The sequence below is a fragment of the Salvia miltiorrhiza genome, chromosome 1 (assembly GCF_028751815.1).
Source record: "Salvia miltiorrhiza cultivar Shanhuang (shh) chromosome 1, IMPLAD_Smil_shh, whole genome shotgun sequence".
In the NCBI taxonomy this organism is placed as follows: Eukaryota; Viridiplantae; Streptophyta; class Magnoliopsida; order Lamiales; family Lamiaceae; genus Salvia; species Salvia miltiorrhiza.
This window is the reverse complement of record NC_080387.1, coordinates 47798426-47818783: the sequence shown is the minus strand read 5'-3', so window position 1 is coordinate 47818783 and position 20358 is coordinate 47798426. Positions and strand designations below refer to the sequence as shown.

At 35.0% G+C, this 20358-nt stretch overlaps 2 protein-coding genes across 3 annotated transcripts; one reads left to right on the top strand and one right to left on the bottom strand.

Annotated features, from left to right (window-relative positions):
• The first annotated feature begins 298 nt into the window (after positions 1-298).
• LOC130988085 (phosphoinositide phosphatase SAC4-like) lies at positions 299-12634 on the top strand. Of its 2 annotated transcripts, none has more exons than XM_057911846.1 (17): positions 299-615; positions 777-1124; positions 2009-2213; positions 2296-2461; positions 3912-4134; positions 4331-4407; positions 5403-5590; positions 5682-5779; positions 5977-6110; positions 6200-6328; positions 6923-7310; positions 8072-8193; positions 8484-8597; positions 9472-9660; positions 10354-10512; positions 11521-11629; positions 12020-12634. In XM_057911846.1, exons 2-17 carry the CDS (start codon positions 1005-1007, stop codon positions 12137-12139), a joined length of 2541 nt encoding a protein of 846 aa, XP_057767829.1. In that variant the 5' UTR covers positions 299-615; positions 777-1004; the 3' UTR covers positions 12140-12634. The 2 variants fall into 2 exon arrangements, with proteins under 2 accessions (XP_057767829.1, XP_057767835.1); XM_057911852.1 differs by having other exon boundaries at positions 306-615; positions 791-1124.
• Positions 12635-12923: 289 nt separating this feature from the next.
• On the bottom strand, positions 12924-16672 carry LOC130988098 (eukaryotic translation initiation factor 3 subunit K). The gene is made up of 8 exons (XM_057911860.1): positions 16418-16672; positions 16229-16285; positions 16083-16133; positions 15893-15955; positions 14034-14084; positions 13845-13911; positions 13487-13569; positions 12924-13348 (listed from the first exon to the last, which is right to left on the bottom strand). Exons 1-8 carry the CDS (start codon positions 16553-16555, stop codon positions 13145-13147), a joined length of 714 nt encoding a protein of 237 aa, XP_057767843.1. The 5' UTR covers positions 16556-16672; the 3' UTR covers positions 12924-13144.
• Between the last annotated feature and the right edge of the window lie 3686 nt (positions 16673-20358).

The window sequence follows — 20358 nt, the reverse complement described above, 5'->3', positions numbered from 1 at the left end:
TATCATGATAATGTATTTGTTGGGGGAAAAACCTGTTTTTTTAATCATTAATTGTTGCCAAAATTGATAGAGAAGATAGACAAAGTTAGGAAAATATTTTTTTTTAAATTTGTTACAACCAAAGAAAGGAAAAAACCCACTCACACTCTAGCTCCTAGGGTGACTCGAACCCCCGACCTATTGGTTGGAGGGGAAGCGTCTTACCAACAGACTGCGCTTCATCGTCAAAGTTAGGAAAATATTATAGCAGGAAGAAAAGTTTTCAAAAGATATAAGCAAAGGCATATTCTTTTATTCATCAACTAAATAAGTTGTGGTTTTCATTTTGCCTCTGCAGATCCAAGCTGTTGCTCTCTCTCTCTCTCTCTCTCTCTCTCTCTCTCTCTCTCTCTCTCTCTTATATCTTTATCTCTCTTAAATTTTTTGGAATCAATCAAAAACTATAACCACTCTCTCTCTGTACATCATCATCATTTATCATTATCATCATCATCATCATTTGCATCAAACAGAAATTTTCTTCTCGCATCACGTCCACCAATTCCCTTTTGTTCCTTCTCTCGGCCCCGACTTTCTTCTGGAAACCTCGGTTTTTGTGTGCTCCAACTATCACAGGCACGTTTGTATTCAGCTACTTCAGTTTTGTAAAGATTAGGTGCTTTTTTCGGGAAAATGATGCGTGAATTTGTTCAAAGTTTGGCGAGTTTCAGTCTTTGATAACTTCGGTTAAAGATCAGCTACTGATTTTTTTTTTTTTGTAATTCACGTTTCTACAGTTGTTGAATTTTAGGGTTTGGATAGTAGAAAGGCTGGGGAAGAAAGTCAAACGCTGGCTTGATTTTGATTTTCTCGGGGAATGCTATACCTGAAGCAACCCACGGTGGTGGTGATGGGGTTTAGAGGTCGGGAGAGGAAGTAGAGAAAGAACTTTGGTTTGAATTGAATGCCAGAGTGATTGATTCCCGAGCCGAGGCTCGGGGATCGCGAAGAATATTTGGAAAGCAATGGAAGATGTGTCGGAAATTGTACAGCTACAACAGCATGAAGTTCAGCCTGATTCTCCACCTCCTGCTCCGCCTGCTGAGGGGTTTATGCAGAAATTCAGACTCTATGAGACTCGATCGGTACGGTATTGTCTTTTCAGTTGATGATTCTTGTTGGCATATCCAGTAAAAGCTTGATCATTTGTTTATATTGATCCGGGAATGCTATATGTCATGCTGTGAGATTTCTCTAAATGAATCGGAGATTACTTAGAAGCTTTTGTTTGTTATTGTTAAATCTTTGTGATGGATTGCCATATCAAACATGTTTTTTGGGTTGCTGGGTTTTGGTTCCCGATTTCGAGACACACAAGTTCGAAGTTGAATGAATGTCAATCAATTCAATGTCTAGCTATATGCTTAATTGATTGAATTTCTGGATGTGGTCTTGACATGACTGAACTTGCATATTTGTCTTGCTTAAACCCCTCATAGAGAGCTTTTTTTAGTATAAAATGAAAAGATGTTATATTTCCTTCTGCGAGCTAGGTTCACTAGTTAGAACTCGTCATTCTCTGTTAGCATTTGGAGTACCAATTGACCATTTTGAACCATGTGGTTTTGTAACCTATTTAATGCCTGCTGTTTTCAGTTGCTGAGAATATAGTTTGATCCTTCAGATGTGCTGAAATAGAAAGGGCTACTAGAAGTGCACTTTGTCATCACATATTTACCTTCTCCTCCTCTGATCATATTTAAAACTGTTAGATTGCATTGTTGGACAAAATGAAATTTCTGTGCCAATGTAGAAAACATACTATTATCATTACACGCATCGAATTTCTTATCCCCTTGAAACTCCATGTTAAATATAATACGTACATCTTCTTCACATTATAAATATTGTACCTTATAGTTACTACAATTTAATGTATGCCAGCATCTCCGTACTGAATATCTCTTTACCTAACTTTCTAACCAACAGGTTTTTATTTTCATCTGATTGTTTCTAATTTTGGTTGCAGAATTTTTATATGGTAGGAAGGGACAAAACTAGAACTTTTTGGAAAATTTTGAAAATTGATAGGTTGGAACCATCAGAGCTTAACATTCGTGAAGATTCTGCCACATATACTGAGCGGGAGTGCTCAGATCTATTAAGAAGAATACATGAAGGAAACAGAGCTACAGGAGGACTTAAATTTGTTACTACTTGTTATGGCATCGTTGGTGCGTTCTAGTGCTAATTGTGTCCTATTCAGATTAAGGCTGATAGTCCTGATAATCTCATTCTCTTTACTTTAATTTTCAGGATTCATTAAATTTCTAGGGCCATATTACATGGTGCTCATAACAAAAAGGAGGCAGATAGGTGTAATATGTGGTCACAATGTGTATGCTATATCCAAAAGCGAGATAATTCCCTTGCCAAATTCGGCAGTTAGAGCCGGCATGGTCGACTATAAGAATGAGTACAGGTTATATCTTCTCTGCATTTGTAATATGCTCGTTAAAACTATTTTTTTGAATTTAAAGAAGCTGTGAGCCATTTCGTCACTACTTATTTTATTTTCTGATCACTCCTTATTAAAAAGTTATAAGTATTTATAGTATTTCTGTCTAAGAAACGATGTTATTGCTTTGGGTATTGGGATTGTCAAGCGAGAATGCTGTGCACTTTTGTAGTTGGAACAGGTGTTTTCTAATACTTAAGTATTAAGTATGTCTTATTAAAGTAGTAACATAAAATGTATCTTGTCCATCTTCAGTTCAAAGTAGTCGTTTCCATCATAATTGGAATTGTCCAATTTTTAATTCATGGATTCTGGAAGCTACTAACATTGAGCATGGTATTAAGAGAGTACTTCTTGTCCAAATAGGTTGGACATGTGTCTTCTATACCAGATAGTCGACCACTCTCCCTAGACAAGACATTACCGATATGACAATGGTTGCAGCAACTAAATAACCTGCATGGTAAATTGTTGATTGTATTGGAATTGAGATTTAGGATCATCAATGTATATGCATCTCTCTCTTTTTCTCTGTGGAGGGGTGGGGGTGGGTTGGGGGAATGTTAGTGGTTTTGATCTTTGATATCTAAGCCAATGATTTTACTTAATTTGTTGTTCCCAAACATTTTTGGCTACTTTTCTCAAAATCTGGGAAATCAAGACCAAAGATGTCGGAATCTTGTTAGTTGAAACTTGTTCCCCTAGTTTCTGAATTTGGACATGTATTAGAACTTGGGCATTTAAATGCGAGTCTACCCCACTTTTCAAGCACTACGCTATTTGTACTTCTAAGTCTCAGTTCAAATCCTATTAAATGATTAGTAATCCACAGTTTGCTTTATTTCCATTTAAGATTCTTAGGCCAAAAAATGATGCTCTTAACTTGCGTCGCCTAAATTGTAGCCTGCTGTTTGATTGCGCAACATGGAAATTTTCTTGAATATAATATTTTCCCTCCGTCCCACTACAAGCGTCTTGTTTCTTTTGGGCATGGTTATTTAGGAGGAGGTTAATTAGATTATTAAGTGGTGTGGTGTAGAGTTAAGAAGGAGATGTGGACCCCAAAGATTCTCACTTATTGAGTCTAAGTTTTTTCCATAAAAAGAAATGGGACATTTGAAGTGGGACGGCCCAAAAAGGAAAACAAGACACTTGAAGGGGGACGGAGAGAGTACTACTGTACTATTATTCACGGAAGTTCTTACAAGCAGTTTATAAAAACTTAATGCCTTATTCTATTCTATGTTTTTTGTTTTTACTTTCTATACAGTATTTTCCATGCTTTGCAAATGGAAAAAATTATGGGTGTTAATGGTTCTACAAATTTTCCTTGCCGATTTTGAATATCTAGTATGCATTTCAGGAGATTTTGCTTGATTGTTTATTGAATATTGTAAGTTTATTGGTGTCATAGATACAAGAAGCTCTTGTGCATGGTGGATCTTACTAAGGATTTCTACTTTAGTTACTCCTACCATGTGATGAGAAGTCTCCAGAGGAACATGTGTGATAACGAGACAGGGCAAGTCTTGTATGAAACTATGTTTGTGTGGAATGAATTTCTGACTCGTGGAATACGGAATATTCTTCAGAACACTTTATGGACTGTTGCCTTGGTCTATGGCTTTTTTAAGCAGGTGAGGTTGCATAAAATTCACAAGTCAATGCTTCGGCTTAAAATATATATACTTCCAGATTTCATCAATCTTATATAACATTAATTTGGTGATGCTTTTCACGTCCGTTTTGTCACAATGATTGTGCTTATTGCTTACTTTTTCAAAGTATTTAGAATCTGATTGTGATTGCATGATCTTGATGAACCCAACCCAGGCTACGCTTTCTATATCAGGGAGGGATCTCAAGCTGACTCTAATTGCCAGGCGTTCACGACATTATGCTGGTACTAGGTAAGTTTTGCAATTGTAAATGTGACAAAATTTTGGAGTATATAAATTGAGTCCAAGTTACATATTCTCTTATGGAACTTTGTTTCAAACATGCATTAGTTGTATCCTCGAGGGACCTTCAAACTCTGCTGCTTGGAATGCAGAACATGGCACATCTTAAATTTATTCTTCCTGAAGTATGCATAACTCCTATGATATTTACTTCAAAGTATGGGAAATTGTTTATTATAATAAAATAAATAAATAAACACACACACACACACACACACATATATATATATATATGTATGTATATACATAAACCAACACAGAAATGGCTCTTTGCTAAAGTTTTTTTTGTCTTGATGTATTCATTTGTCTATAAGGCGTGCCAGTAAAGAAATGCATAGAGATGTTTTTTGCACGTGCTGCTTGAAACATGTTTGTGTTTGGATGGTATCTAATGCTATAAAGTGAAGTGTTATAAAGGGGTTGAGAAATCTCAAATCTCAATCAAAATGCAAAACAAACTAAATTAAATTGCACTACACATTCTGGCTGTGTCAAAGACAAAGGAGCTTTGGATTCTTAATGGTTTGACACTCGCTAGCTGGTTATCTGGTCTAAAGAGTATTCTAGGAACAATATTATTATTTTCTCATTGGTGGTTATTAAAATCTTATAAACAGTGGAGGTCCATATGACATAGTAATAGAAGATATATACGACTGTTCCTATCAGTTGAGATACAATGAACGCCATGAATTTGGAATGGAGCTTTTATGGTGTTGCTTTGCCTGACTGGAAAAATGTTTGTTGCATAACTTGGGCTTTATCAACTTATAGTTTTCCCTTTTAGTTAGGTCATATTAAATGAATGTTCCACTTCCTGCTTGTTATTCTCTCTGAGAGTTTTGCCCTCTGCCCCTTTGATCTCTAAATTGGTCAGTGTAGAGTTTTTGTAAGATATCTGTCCTTTTCAGTCATCCATATAAAGCTAAAAATAATTAATGCAGATATCTGAAGCGAGGTGTCAACGAGAGGGGCAGAGTGGCAAATGATGTCGAGACTGAGCAAATTTTAATTGAGGATGTTCCAGAAGGACTGCCTTTGCAAATTAGTTCTGTGGTCCAAAATCGTGGGTCAATACCACTCTTCTGGTCACAGGAGACCTCCCGCCTAAATATCAAACCGGATATTATATGTATGTTTGCACAATTACTTTATTTATATTTTTTCATTTTTCATATCTACGAGATGTATATATCCTCTAAGCCGTGACTTCTCTTTTGCAGTGTCAAAGAGGGACCAAACATATGAGGCTACAAGGCTTCATTTTGAAAATCTTGTCAAGAGATATGGGAATCCCATCATAATTTTGAATTTGATTAAGGCAAGAGAATTTAATTAGTTCGGCTTTGACATTCAAGTCTTTTGCAGAAACAAGATGGACATAATTTTATTTGTTTGAATATGCAAGGCCAAGTTTTAATAACTGCCTTATCATCTGTATTTGCTGAAACCTCTATTTAAAGGGAATATATGGATGTGTACAAGTATAGATCCTGATATCAAATTTTTTATTAACAGACAAATGAAAAGAAGCCACGAGAATCCATTCTTCGCACAGAGTTTGCTAATGCTATAGAAGTCATCAATAGAGATCTTTCTGAGGAGAACCGTCTTAAATTTCTCCACTGGGATCTGCATAAACATTCCCGAAGGTATTTAATGTTCTTTTTTATATTGCTCTTGATTATGTACTTATGTTTGTGGAGATCTGATTTATGTTTCTACTACTGATTTTCACCAGCAAAGCTACAAATGTGTTGCTACTGTTGGGAAAGGTGGCTACATATGCTTTGACACTAACAGGTTTTTTCTATTGTCAAGCCGCACCAGAGATGCTATCAGGGGGGCAACTTAAATGCCCTAGTTATGAGTAAGTAGCACATTCCACATGGAACCAAATTATTATGTTCTCTTTGACTTTCTATTTTCCTGCTTACCAACTTGGTACGTTATTGTAGAAATTTCGTACCAATGTTATTCTTGGATATCATTAATTTGCCAGCCTGTTGTTTATTGATTATGGCCATTACTTCTAACTATTGAGACCATAATAAACAGTACATAATAATCTTATTTGCACACGAGGTACTGGAGTACTTGTGCTCAAAGTAATGTGTTAATGTTTCATTTGCTTGTTCCAATAATGAAGATTTTCATGCAATTATTCTAACTTACTGAGACCATAATAACAATACATAACATTCTTATCTTCACACTAGTACTGGAGTACTTATGCTCAATGTAATGTGTTACTGTTCATTTACCTGTTCCAAATTCCACTACAAGTTTTTCATGCATTTAGAATTGTAACCTGTATATAAAAATAGAGTTCTTGATGGCTTAACAGTGTGGTGAAGAAAGATGAAGTCCCAAGATAGTTAACAGAATAATCTGACTACTCTTACAGTGATTACTGGCACCCAGTATAGATGCTAAACTTGAGTCTTTGTTGCATTTTATACAGGAATGTTTTTGCTCCTGGCATGGCTACCTCAACAAGTTCTCATGCTGAGAATGGAAAGCATAATGATGAGGAGACTGAGGATTCGGATAACTCAGATAGAAAATCCAGTGCCGGCAATAGTAGTACGAACAGTAATCCTTCTGTCAAGCCACCAATGATCCAAAAGGGAGTGCTTCGGACTAATTGCATAGATTGTTTGGATCGCACAAATGTTGCGCAGTATGCATATGGCTTGGCTGCTTTAGGGCAACAGCTGCGTGCCTTAGGAGTAATAACCTCGACGAAGATGGATCTTGATGATCCTTTGGCTGAAGAATTGATGGGATTTTATGAGAGAATGGGTGATACTCTTGCTTACCAATATGGTGGATCTGCTGCTCACAACAAGGTAAGTTAATAGCTCTTTTCCTCAATCCTGTTAATCGTTCTTTAAGAGTTATTTGTGCGATGATGGAAGCTTATGTATTTATAACTGGTTGAATGCCATAGGATGTTATTGTAAGATATGGTTGTCTATAGATTCTTATACTTGGAAGGGGCCTAATATCAGTCATCAACCTTTAATTAGGGTATATGCCCATACATTAGGTACTTCTATAAAGGTGTACTTAAACATCACGACTTATATCCTGACTTATAAAGATGTTATTATAAGATATGGTTGTCTACAGATTCTTATACTTGGAAGGGGCCTAATATCAGTCATCAACCTTTAACTAGGGTATATGCCCATACATTAGGTACTTTTATAAAGATGTACTTAAACATCACGACTTATATCAATACAGATTCCAGCCTCTCCAACTAAGTAGCATTTCGATCAAGGCTACTAGAATTGAGACATTCAAGAATCTAATTGTAGATATGATCATTTACTCAAGCTTCTTTTATATATATATGTAACCTTTGTGTTCTTTAAAGGAATATGCGATTTTGAATCCCTGTACTTGCACACTTTTTCGAATTGGGGGTCCCCATAACCAAACTATTCCTTCAATAAAACAAAATTATTCTGTGATTTTGGTAGCTCCACAAGGGGAGGAAACAAAACAGAACTCTGTGGATTTCTTTTCTTGTAGCCAGAACTTTCTTTCAGTTAGGACTTCAATGATTTACCTATTAACACGTCCAAGTTGTGTTTTGTCATAGATTTTCTCTCAGAGAAGAGGCCAATGGAAAGCAGCAACACAGTCACAGGAGTTTTTGCGCACACTGCAGAGATATTATAACAATGCCTACATGGATGCTGAGAAACAAAATGCAATTAATGTGTGAGTTAACAGTTGTCATATTTTTATGCATTTTCAAGATATTGATGTATGTTTAGAGATTAAATAGGTAATTAGATGGCGGAGTACTTGGAGATTTCATATTATAGCTGATTAGGTAGTTTTCTCGCTTCTGACTTCCTTCATAAAAAGTAAATAATTTACTTCATGTCGTTATCTTTCAATATTTTGTTTCTTGTGTCAGCTGTCTGTTGGTGTGCTTTTCAAGGTTTACATCACAATTTCACCTAATTTTAACTGATTGTGTCATCACTGTCATGGTTATCGAGCAGATTTTTGGGGCATTTCGAACCACATCCTGATAGACCTGATTTATGGGAGCTTGATTCAGATCAGCATTACAATGTGGGAAGAAATGGACAATCAAATGCAGATCAACATGGAAGGTATAGCCAGTAATGGTAGCTACATATCTGCTAGAATATTATGGTGAACATCACCTATCCCCATGTGAACATTTTGGTGGACTACTTTCTTCAATTCCAGTGCTAAAAATTCTTCTATACCTTCTAGACATGGTAATCAGGTCAGATATTAATTACTTTTAGTAAGTGGCTGATTGCGAATTCTTAAACTAATTACTAATCAATATTGCCAGAGGTAAGTACACTTGTATGAATTCAAATCGATAAAAATGCTGGACCTTCGCCAAGAATGAAAAAATTATTAATGGAAGCTATCCTTCTATTTCTAGTGTTATTTCACGAAGGAATTTAAGACTTGACGTTTCTTTTCTTTGAGAGTCCAATTTGATGCGGAATCTTAACAAAATTTCATATCCAAACTATGTATTTCACGGTGAAGCTGATTATCAAGTTAAACGTTGGTATGCGGGTGGTTATTTTATCACTCGTACAACTCTTACAGTTATGTTCAGTATGCTACACTATTGTTTTAACGACAGTTAGAAGTATCAACCACAGGCCACTGACCATAGTTGGATCCCTGTATTATCTGCTTTCAGTTGTATTTGAATACGGTTCTTGATGTTTAAAGAGGGAATATGATGTGTGTATGTTGATCTTAAAGAGTGTCATGCCATTCATTTGGTGTGGTGTTAATTGGTGAAATTTAATGAGTGGGGAGAGGTATTCAAGTTGTGAGTATCTTAATGTCTTCAAATCAAGAACTATCTTCAATCAATATGGTATAAGTAAACACCTTATGAAATGTCCAAGATGTACTTTCTGTAACTATATCATGCGTAATGTGCTGGTGCTAATCTTTATGATGACATTCGCTCTTGGTCTGCATTTCTAGGTCACTTTTCAAAAGATCATGGTCTGATGGGAACATCCTTCGTGAAAGTCATTCACCCTCATCTACACCAAACATGAATAAAGATATGTCCAGTGCTGGTTTCCCTGGTGAATCAAATAGAAGAAGCAAGATTCTTTCCGAGTCTACACCAAATATGTGTACATCAGAAAGCGAGTTAGCATATTCAAGGTGCATTACTCTCCTAATGATTTGATACTCTATTTAGTTTTTAATGTCAGCAAGATTGCTTGAACCAAGTAAGGCATGTAAATTTTTGAAGTGATGTACCAGTAGTGGAACACTTTTGTATTTTTGCATAGCCCTCCAGTAGGAGGCTTCAGGTTGGAGGATAAGGCGCTTAGTACACATGACCGAGGTCCTAGATTCTCATTAAGAATATGTTATGTTGTTTGGATAACTCACTCCACTGCTCAAAAGTTGTGTTGCAGTTCTCTTTGCATAGCCCTCCAATAGGTTTCCTATATTCTTGTGGTAGTCATGGACTTAAATTTACTTGGAAACTTTGTCTAGCTCTTGTCAGAATATGTGGGAAATCACTAATGCCGGCTTTGATGTAATTAACCCAAGTTTCTTACTAATGGTGTTGTGGATTATGATTATTGGTTATTTGAATCCTGAATACCATCCTAACGTTCTTTTGCATTTCCTAGCCTCCTACGACATGTATACGCACTCATGTATGTTCTTTTGCATTTCCTAGGACATGGATACGCTGACGCACTCATATATGTCCATTACATTCGGAAATGCCATTTTTTTTGTTTGATTGTTTAAAATAGATTCCTTCCGCTATTAGAAAGATTATTCCTTTTGTTTATTATTTTTTTTTATAGAAAATTAATCATCTTGTCCTCTCTGCAGTGATACTTCTCCAATGCCTACTAGGGAGCTTTTTGCTGAAATGCAAAGAGTAAGGTACCTTGAACATGAAAATGGGGATGCAATTGACTGCTCAAACTTCGTTGACTTAGATTGGCTCTCTTCCTCTGGAAATTCATGCGAGGAAGAGCTATTGGAAAGGTAACTCTTGTACTATTATACAGATAGTAATATGACTTTTTTCTCTTTTATGTCATTATAAGGTGGTGCATCTGTTTGATAAGAAGCTGAATGTACTTGCCTATAATGGAAATGAGTTGTAGTTTTCATTCTTTACAGGAGTGCCCAGTTGGGACTCCGATCTGAAATGGTGTACCTTGATATCAATCTATATGGTTCTGTTCCCTTCCTTTGTTTTACAACATATGGTTGGCCCCTTCTTTATTAATTTATTTGGAATGCCTAGTAAATGTTAGTATTTCTGATTCCCAGCATACGATCTTACTTGTTACATTTCTTTTCAATGTCATTTATAGAATGACTCACCTTCTGTGCTCTTCTTCATGGGACTTATAGCTCATCTATCAATAGCTATATTTGACTAACTAGAGTTTTCACTAAGACTGTTCTCAGATGGTTGTTCTTGCTTCTTTTTGTGAGACCCGCATCTCAGAGGTTTCTTGTTTTGCTTCTCCAGCGCTAGTTGTGCATGAATCCTTTCACTGTTCTTTATTGAGTCATAGTCAAGATATTCGCCTCATAGCATTTTCTTATGTGTGGTGATGAAATATTTTCTTAGCCTTGGACTTCTCATTACTGATCTTAATAATTCTGTCTCTGACTTGTTTCTTATATTGATTATTATTGTCCGGACTTGGATAGAGAGAGCACTAGTGTCTTGAACATTTTCTCGAAATCTCCATGTATGCTACCACACTTACAAAATTGGCCAACAAAGTCCAGAAAGTAACATCCAATTTTGTCTTCCAATATTTGATTTCCTTTTCTTACAATCTTTTTAAAATTCCGAGTTAACTTTAATTAGTGATTAGTCAAGTCAATTTGTATCCACATACATCAGTTTATTTGGACCTTACTCAGCATAATATCATCCATGATGGTTGGCAATAGATCTCAGGAATTGACTGCGGGCCATTCTGAGTTTCAAGTTGTTTTAAGGAGCTAATCCATCTCTTTTTTCATACCCAGGTCAATGCTAATAGTATCTCCAACGGCTGTGCTATCATCAGAAAATGTTATCAATGAAACAGCTAGCGAAACCACGCCGGCCACCAGTGAATGTGGATCCAGCAGAAGGGTAATGTACATCTAGCCCCCCATATATTTGCTTAAAGATCAAGTTACAGACATGTGGAAAGGAATGTATAGGAGTATATACAATGTTAAAAAATCAGCCTTAAGTTATTACTTTCTAAAAGCACTGAAATTTGGTTATACAAACTGAGAAATCTATATACAAATTTTGGAGACTTCTTTGTTAAATAGTGCTTCGGTACCTTCCATCAAGCGCATGGTTCTGAAGTTTTTGCATCATATTAGTTACGCCTTAACCTTAAGTAGCTCCCATCAGCATAATTGATGATGCAAGAGCTCGCTCTGCATCCTTGGTTCCAATTACTTGCTTATATGCACACTTACCTGGCATTAACACTTGCTGAATTCTTGGTGCTACTTTTAATGAGTGTAGGGTAGAGATCACGCTGCGACTGAGCTTGGCTATGGTGAAGCCCATAATTGCGAAGTTCTCGAAGAATTCTCTGATAGTTTTGTGCGTTGGGTGACCCATGGGGAAGCAATTTGCCACTGAAGGTTATATACTTTTGTCTCCGGCACTGATAGCTATTGGCTCCAGATCCTTCTGGGGCCCCATTTAAATACGAGTGATGGTAGGGTGAATGAGGAGAAAGACAAGTGTAGCGGCATTGTTTGGTTGAATGGCGATGGCGGCAAGTGACCTGGAAAGCTGGGTCATACCCTGATAACTTAGCTTGAAAGAGTAAATAGACTACAGTTTTTAAGATTCTTTTGGAGCTCTTTTCCTTTTTCTTCCTTTCCCTTCTGTTTATGTGCTTCGATATTTAGTCCGCCACCTAGTATATGTGTATATATATAAACGAATGGTCGGAGCTCCACCCTCTTAGCACTAGGCTATTATTGATTCTTTTCATTTATTTGTGGATTTCACTTCGATCGAAACAATTGACGCTGCAAATAAGTTTTTCAACCATGACTCACTTGGTTGATTCCTTTACGCTCCTCCCAACGGAGTTAATCAAATTTCAATGTCTTCTTTTTTGGTTCATGGAGACTGGAAGGAATATGTTCGTCGTGTATGTATATTTTGCACATTTACACAACAAAACGTTTTGAATGACCATTTGAATCTGGATATAAAATTTTGTCCAACAAGATTTATTGGAATTCAATAGATATATTTACTAGCAGAAAAGAAGTAACCAAATGACTGGCACAAGCTATTGAAGTTAAAAAGACAATATAGGCCTCCCGAGTATCAAGGTGACAACCTGATTTTCCCCTACCAAAAAGCAAGATCATATTTGGTTCGCTTGAGAAAAGTGTGTATGTCAAGGTGATAAATAACAAGCTTTTGCATTTAATCCCGAGGATCTGATAATATTATGCTACAACTGAAAATAGCTCAAACAGGTCTAGTCTGATCAAAGCACTGTAGTTCCAGATTAGATTTAAAATAAATATATAGCGCTTTGACAAAAAAAAAACACAAAGTACGTATTTTCTCACAAGAATGGCCAAAATTTGACTAGGATCCATCAATGCCAAATCACATAGATCAGCCAAGAATTGGAAGGATCCGTGTGATATGCTCCAAGGGAATCCCATCTGCAGCACTTTTCTTAAGCTCCGGATTGTTAAACTCATTGTGAGGAAGGATGATAATTTGACCCTTGTTCTGATTCTTCTCTATAGCCCAACCAGAGTTAGTGATGTGGTGCTCAATGAACTTGTCTAGGACCAGACCTTCAATGTTGATGGCCTGTGAAATAATCAGTCATTCGAAACATCTTAGTCATGTTTGGTTGGTAATAAATGGAAGTGAGTATGCTTTACTTGAGCTATATAAGTTAAGTAATTTAAAATTGGCAGTAAAGGGGACTTCCAGAGAGAATCATACCTCAGCAAGAACAGATCTTGGAATTTTTTGATAAGTTATTGAAAGGATATGGATGGCATATGCTTGAATTGCTTGCTCAAAACCTGATTAAGCTAAGCATGTCAGTAAGCTACAGAAGAAACGTACACTGAGGGCAACAATTATTTTGAGACAATAGCACATAGTGCTCAAATGCTCGTTTTGAAGGTCAGTAGGAGAAAACACCCTCAGAGCAAATAGCCTCTAGCATGCACTCAGGATTACAACCAGAGAATGGTACCAGACATATGTACCATAAATGAGCATACAGGAACAAAAGAGCCTATAGTCAATGTTGTGGTGGGAAACCAAAGAAACAATAGTGACCAACTCCATATACCTGGTACGACCTCTAATATATGACGGCTCTTAGCAGCTTCATCCCAAAACTGACGAAATCTGGCAGTCTGCGCGTGAAGTAGAAGTACATAGTGATATGCATTTCTTACAAATAATTACCTAATAAGGCATAGAACCGAAAGGAGCATGTTTCATGACAATCAAGAAAGAGAGAAGATGATAAACATACCTCCAAGTAGTGTGAGAGAACAATGAGAGTCTTAAATTGTTCTTCCATTTGCTAATGGTTGCACCAAAAAAATACAAGTGACAAGATATTAGAACAGTTATGTCCTTTCAAACACAGCCATGTAAAACATTGGATGACAAATAAAAAACAAAGGCTAATTAAGACTTGTCAGCTAAAATGAATAAAGCGTCACTTATATTATTATATTAGTTTCTAAGGGATAATAATGGATGCAACTAAAAGTAACAATATGCATACTTCAAACAGCCAACAAGTATATAAATATCTTGTTTAACATTGATAACATTGTTAAAGGAGAAAGATCCGAATCATATTTTGCAGGTCCTCATTGTCTAATGCATCATCTGGGTTGGGTTTCTTTCCTTAAAAATTAATTGTCTTGTATTTTTCTCTTTTGGGTGCCCCTGTTCATTACCATACCAATTGTCATTCCCCTTCCCTCCCATAAATCAAGCACCCACCCAGTTCTCATCTTCAGAAATTTGCTTCCCAATTAAACATGTGGTTCTGAATAACACAAACCGCATGATTAAAAAATGTAAATTAGAATTGAGCAGTTAGGGTCCTCGGAAAAAACCGTTACTAGGTAAATCTAGCATCCAGAGGTCCAAATTTCATATATCCCTCAAGATCAAATGCTCTCTTAATAGTAATTAAGAGGCTAGAGAGGGCTAAAGAGAAAAAGCTAATCTCTTGCAAACATAGCACACCAAAATTTAAACAACTGGAATTCCAACAGTCTTAGCAATACCAGTCATCCATGGGTAGAAACCTGGTATCTAAATGCCAACAAAGTGATACAGTTACTTCCTATACAAAGATAAATAAATTCTAAGCTGGAATTGTTGAGATAATATTTCATTGACAAACTCCTACATCAAGTTCCATATCCAAGCTGTACCGAATTTTTGTTATCAATTGGGGCACATTTACTTCTCATGATTTCTTAATTTAAGTATTGATGTCTTGGGATAATTTGTAGGTTGGGATTAAATTAATAAAACAATTCAGTCTCTCCCAACCCAAATGTGCTTAGCTTCTGCCAGAATTGGTGGTTAGAGGCAAAATGGGCAACCGATGTGTTGAAGAGAACAAAATCCAAATTTACTTTAGCTTTAGCATTGTTTGTTGAGAATTGAGATGGCATCGAGAGGAATGAAAATCTGCTTCTACATAAACCTGGGTTTGAGAATAACTTTTTTTGATGAATGCCTTAATTTTCAATGGAGTTCAAGGATAGAATAGGCATTTTAGTTTTCTGCTCAATTGGATAAAAATAATACTACACCCTTGGGTTGGATCCATATCCAATCAATAGATCAATATATTTGAAATAATACGGGCCCTTGAGATATCACTCATTTCAAATCAAATTAAATAAACAGTGGAACCCAGGATAAAACCAATCAATCCAACCAAATAATGCTTTGGACCCATATAAAATCAATAGATCATTAAATTTGAAATAATACGGGGCCTTGAGATATCATCATTTCAAATCAAATTAAGTAAACAGTGGGTGGAAACCAGGATAAAACCAATCAATCCAGCCAAATAATGCTAACTAAACGTGTCCTCATAGTAAGAGAAAAGATCATTTCTCATAACACAACCAGACGCAGTGCATAGTGCAAACATGCTTGGTATATAACTTAAAGCTCTTGAAATAAGGCAAAACAGTGCATAGTGCAAACATGCTTGGTGTATAACTTAAAGCTCTGGAAATACGGAAAAACAGTGAATAGTGCAAACATGCTTGGTATATAATTTGAAGCTCTGAAAATAAGGCAAAACTTGTAAGCAGTTGTGGTTTGAGATTAAAGAGAGGGATAAAATACCACTCTTTCAGGAATTAGAAAGAGGCACAGGCTGAAATCTGGGGCCGGCATTGCCATCAGTGCCTGGGTAAAACCTCAAGGAGTTAAGCACAATATATACTTATATACATAATGATGAAAACAAAAGCGAACGGAAAAAAGAGGAGTGAAACAAGAGAAGTTCTCTGCATCTAAGAGACTCTTAACTAACCTTAATCAAAATGCGAGCAACAATCTGAGTACTCATCCGCTCTGGCTCAAACTGTATGGTTTTGGTTTCGTAAGAGAACAACAAAAATCACAATAACGAAAAAAAAATTACTCCAAAACAAATGAAAAGTAGAAGGAGAAAGGAACCTGGTAGAGACGCAGGAGGCAAAGATTTGCATTCGAACTGTAGGTTTGCGACGAGACCTAAAATTACATTATCAAAGCAAAATTCACCTAATGACCCAATTACAGCATCTTACACGCGCAGAACCCTAAATAAAAATTGAAAACACACACAAATTGATTAAAGCTACAGAAAGCAAAATAGCGGCTTACTTGCTCGTTGACGTAGTTCTCGAGATCAGGTAGGATGTCGGGGTTGTAGGGATTGACGGAAACGAGCTGCTCCACCGTGTACGACATCTCCGACTGCGGCTTCTGATTGGAGACCGCGTTGCTCATCTCTCTCCCCATTCCTGCAATTGATGATGTAGTGCAGCAGACGGAGCTACAAACCAATTCTTTTCCTTGCCTTCACTTAGGGCTTTATCACCGCCTCACTCTGTTAAATGACTAATATACCCATCCTTTCATATGTCCACTATAATAATACTACTTCGAAATTTGCATACTCGAATAACTTCCTCAACTTTTCCCCAAAAAAAAACTTTTATTCATTTACATAATTCTGTCTTAAAAAATCATTAACATTGATTCTAAAAAAACTATTCAATATAAATGTTAAATTAAAGATTATGAGAAAATTATTAATCAGATATAAAATAATAAAAAATAAATAAATTACGATTGTTTAAAATGTCAAACTTAATTTTTATTTCTTCTAATTTATCTCAAATGTTGAATATCATATCTTTTCATTTTATTTTTGTTTGTTGATGAAAAAATAAGCTTACATGATGGTTTAATTATAATTATTTTAAATTTAAGTATTTAAATAAAATAATTTTTAATGCAATTAAGGAGGAGAAGGAAATTTGTGTTAATTTAATATGAATTTGTAAACAAAAAATTAGTTATATATCTAAAAATTAAGATTTAAATATTATATATATTTATTTGATTATGCATTGGAATTATTTATTTATTTATATAAACATATTTGTTTTTTTTATTTTCCTTTGTATATTATTCGTATTTTTTCTAAATTTTTAATTAGTTTCGAACTATATGAATATGAATTTTTAATAATAATAATATACTTTGAAATTTTAACAGCCCAAAATTGTTATATTAAACGACGGCTATTATTTTCTCAAAATGAGATTGACTTCAATTATTTGCTTTATAATTTACAAATTTTATTATTATTATTATTATTATTATTATTATTATATGTATTTAATTATTATTATACAATACTCGTTGAATTTAACATGAATATAGATACAATACTCATTGAATTTAATATGAATATACGCTAAGATGATAATAATATTATTATACATTATTTTAAGTCATATATTAATATTAAAATTAACATAATTTTTTATCAATTAATCTAACTCATAAATAATGATATTTTTATATAATTTAAATTTTTAAAAAATAATAAAATATATCGTGACTCGTGTATCGCACGGGAGAGTGTACTGGTTTTCTTTATATATATGGTCAGGTTCTACGGAGAAATTAATATTTTTGCGAAATTTAGAAACGTTGAACATGTCAATATTTTTTTATGAACATACCAATAATTTTATTGAACGTTTGAAGTTCGAATACTGGAGTGCGAGATTTTCAACAAATACGTTTTTTCAACAAATGCGTTTGTTCATAAAAAATTATTGACATGTTTATCACAATTAATGATATGTTCATCAAAATATGGACACAAGATTTAATCTTAATTATTGACTGTTCGATGGATCATGATCAATGGATAAGATTGTTTCTCCATTCTTTCAACATTTACCTTTCTCTATTGAACCTTATTATATATATATATATAGGTAAAAGAGCAATTAAGAATGCCAATATGTTGTGAGAATGGAGAATGAATCTCATGCATTGATTTAAGGGATCTAATGGATGATTTTTTTTACATGATATATATCTCATTAATATATTAAGTAAAGGTTAATTTTGCAATCCTCTCATATATATAATCCGTTTCTCTCACTTAATTCTCGGTAGTTACTTTAATTATTCAACTTAATTTTCACTCTTTATGGTTATTCTTAGGGATATGATTTACTTCACAATTTGACTTTTTTTTACCGATAATTAGAAAACAATTAGATTTACGTGTTAGCCTATTTTCATTATTTTCCTTTTGCTTGAAACTTCTTATGTTTTTGTTTAAGATCTAATTTATCCTTCATTATCCTATCATTATTTACAACCAAACTATTTCGCTATTATTAACCCTATCGTAATCATATTTTTTTTCTTCATATATTGTTTTTTTGCAGTTATGGAAAAATAATGTTGAAACTTATTATTCGTTAATTTATGCAATACTATTTAGTGATTCATACGTTATTATTCAATACGTAAATTCAGTATATTCAAATACCAAATTTTTATCATTAACGATTTCTGACATAATCACTAAAACGACTGAATATTTACATGTCAATGACTGAATATACTCTATTTTCATTTGTTTTATTGTGATAAACTATTTGAATATGTACATGTCAATGACTGAATATACTTTCGGTACTAACTGAATATCCACAGTTCAAATACAAATGTGTGTAAACAATGATTGAATATATACACGTCAACGACTGAATATTCATTTGGTGCTTACTGAACAACCACACATCAAGTTACTGGATACGTGCAATTCGATTACTGAATATTCATTCGGTTCTTACAGAACAACCACACATCAAATGTAAATATATGCAAACAAAATAAACTGAACAACTACAATCAAGTGACTGAATATATACACGTTAATGACCGAATATCCATTCGATTCTAAATGAATATTCATTCGAAAACACCGAGCCCTAGGAAATTGGTGGAAACCGCCGCCATTCAAGAAATCTGTAGCCGTAGAAAGTTCCAACAACCATCGCGCCGATTGAAGAAGAGGAGCCCTAGAAATTGATTGAACAACCACCGCGCCGTTTGAAGAAGAAGAGCCCGAAAATTGATTGAACAATAACCGTCGCCCTCGATTTCGTACCAACCACCGCTATCTGTAACGTCACCCAAATCGCTGCCGTCCGAACAAGCAACCGACGAACTCGATTCCAACTGAAAAACTCCAGCCACCGATCGAACAAGTAGCCAAAGTCGAGCGAAGTGGTTCACACCTCACCGTAAACATCGATAATACTCATTGTTCAATGGTTATAAGTCTCATAGTTCAGCAAAAACAAAGACAAAAGGCGGCTACTGAAATAAACCATCGAAACCCTAGATGAAGAAATAATTTTCAGTAATCGAGTAATTAATTGTAGCACAAAAATCGGGATTCACTTTGATAGGTGAAAGATCTGCCAATGATTAATGTCTCGTTTGCCCTTATTCAACACAAATAACGAAAGTCAATCAGCCAAAATGAAACAAAATTGACCATAAATTAAAAATTCAAAAAAAGGACATCCATTGGATTTGGTGTAATCAATGGTTAAGATTCATTCTCTATACTTACTAAAAAGTTCATTCTTTTTTTTTTTGAGAGGAAAACCAGAACTTATATTAAGACAAATCGGAAATGGCAATATCTGAAAGCCAAGTGGGAAAACTTGACTTCCAGATCATTACATCATTTACAGAAAGAGCAAAGTGAGCTAAAGCGTGCGCTGCTCTATTAGCACCCCGCCGCGCATGAAAGAAATCGAGGACAACATGCTTACGGGCATGAGCAAAAGCATCCCATAATTCATCATAGAGAGAGTCCGAGCCTTGATGGGTATCAACAATAGAGTGAATAGCCAACAATGAATCCGAAAAGAGCAATACTGGGCCGAAATCATTAGCTAAAAAGTTCATTCTTAGTATAACCTAACCCTATATACATATATATATATATATATATATATATATATATATATATATATATATATAGGGGTGCACTCCAGTGAGATCCCCCCTTAAGTGTTAGGACTAAGATCAATTAATAACCATAGGATTACATTGATCCAACCGTGTAGCTTTTTTTAGGGAATTATTTAATCCAATTTTTAATTAAAAAATGGCTTATGCGTTCACACTAATAAAAGGGGTTTTGAGTAATTTTAGGCATTAAACGGTCTTAACTACACCCACAAAAATCGGTGGTGAATTAATTGCTCCAA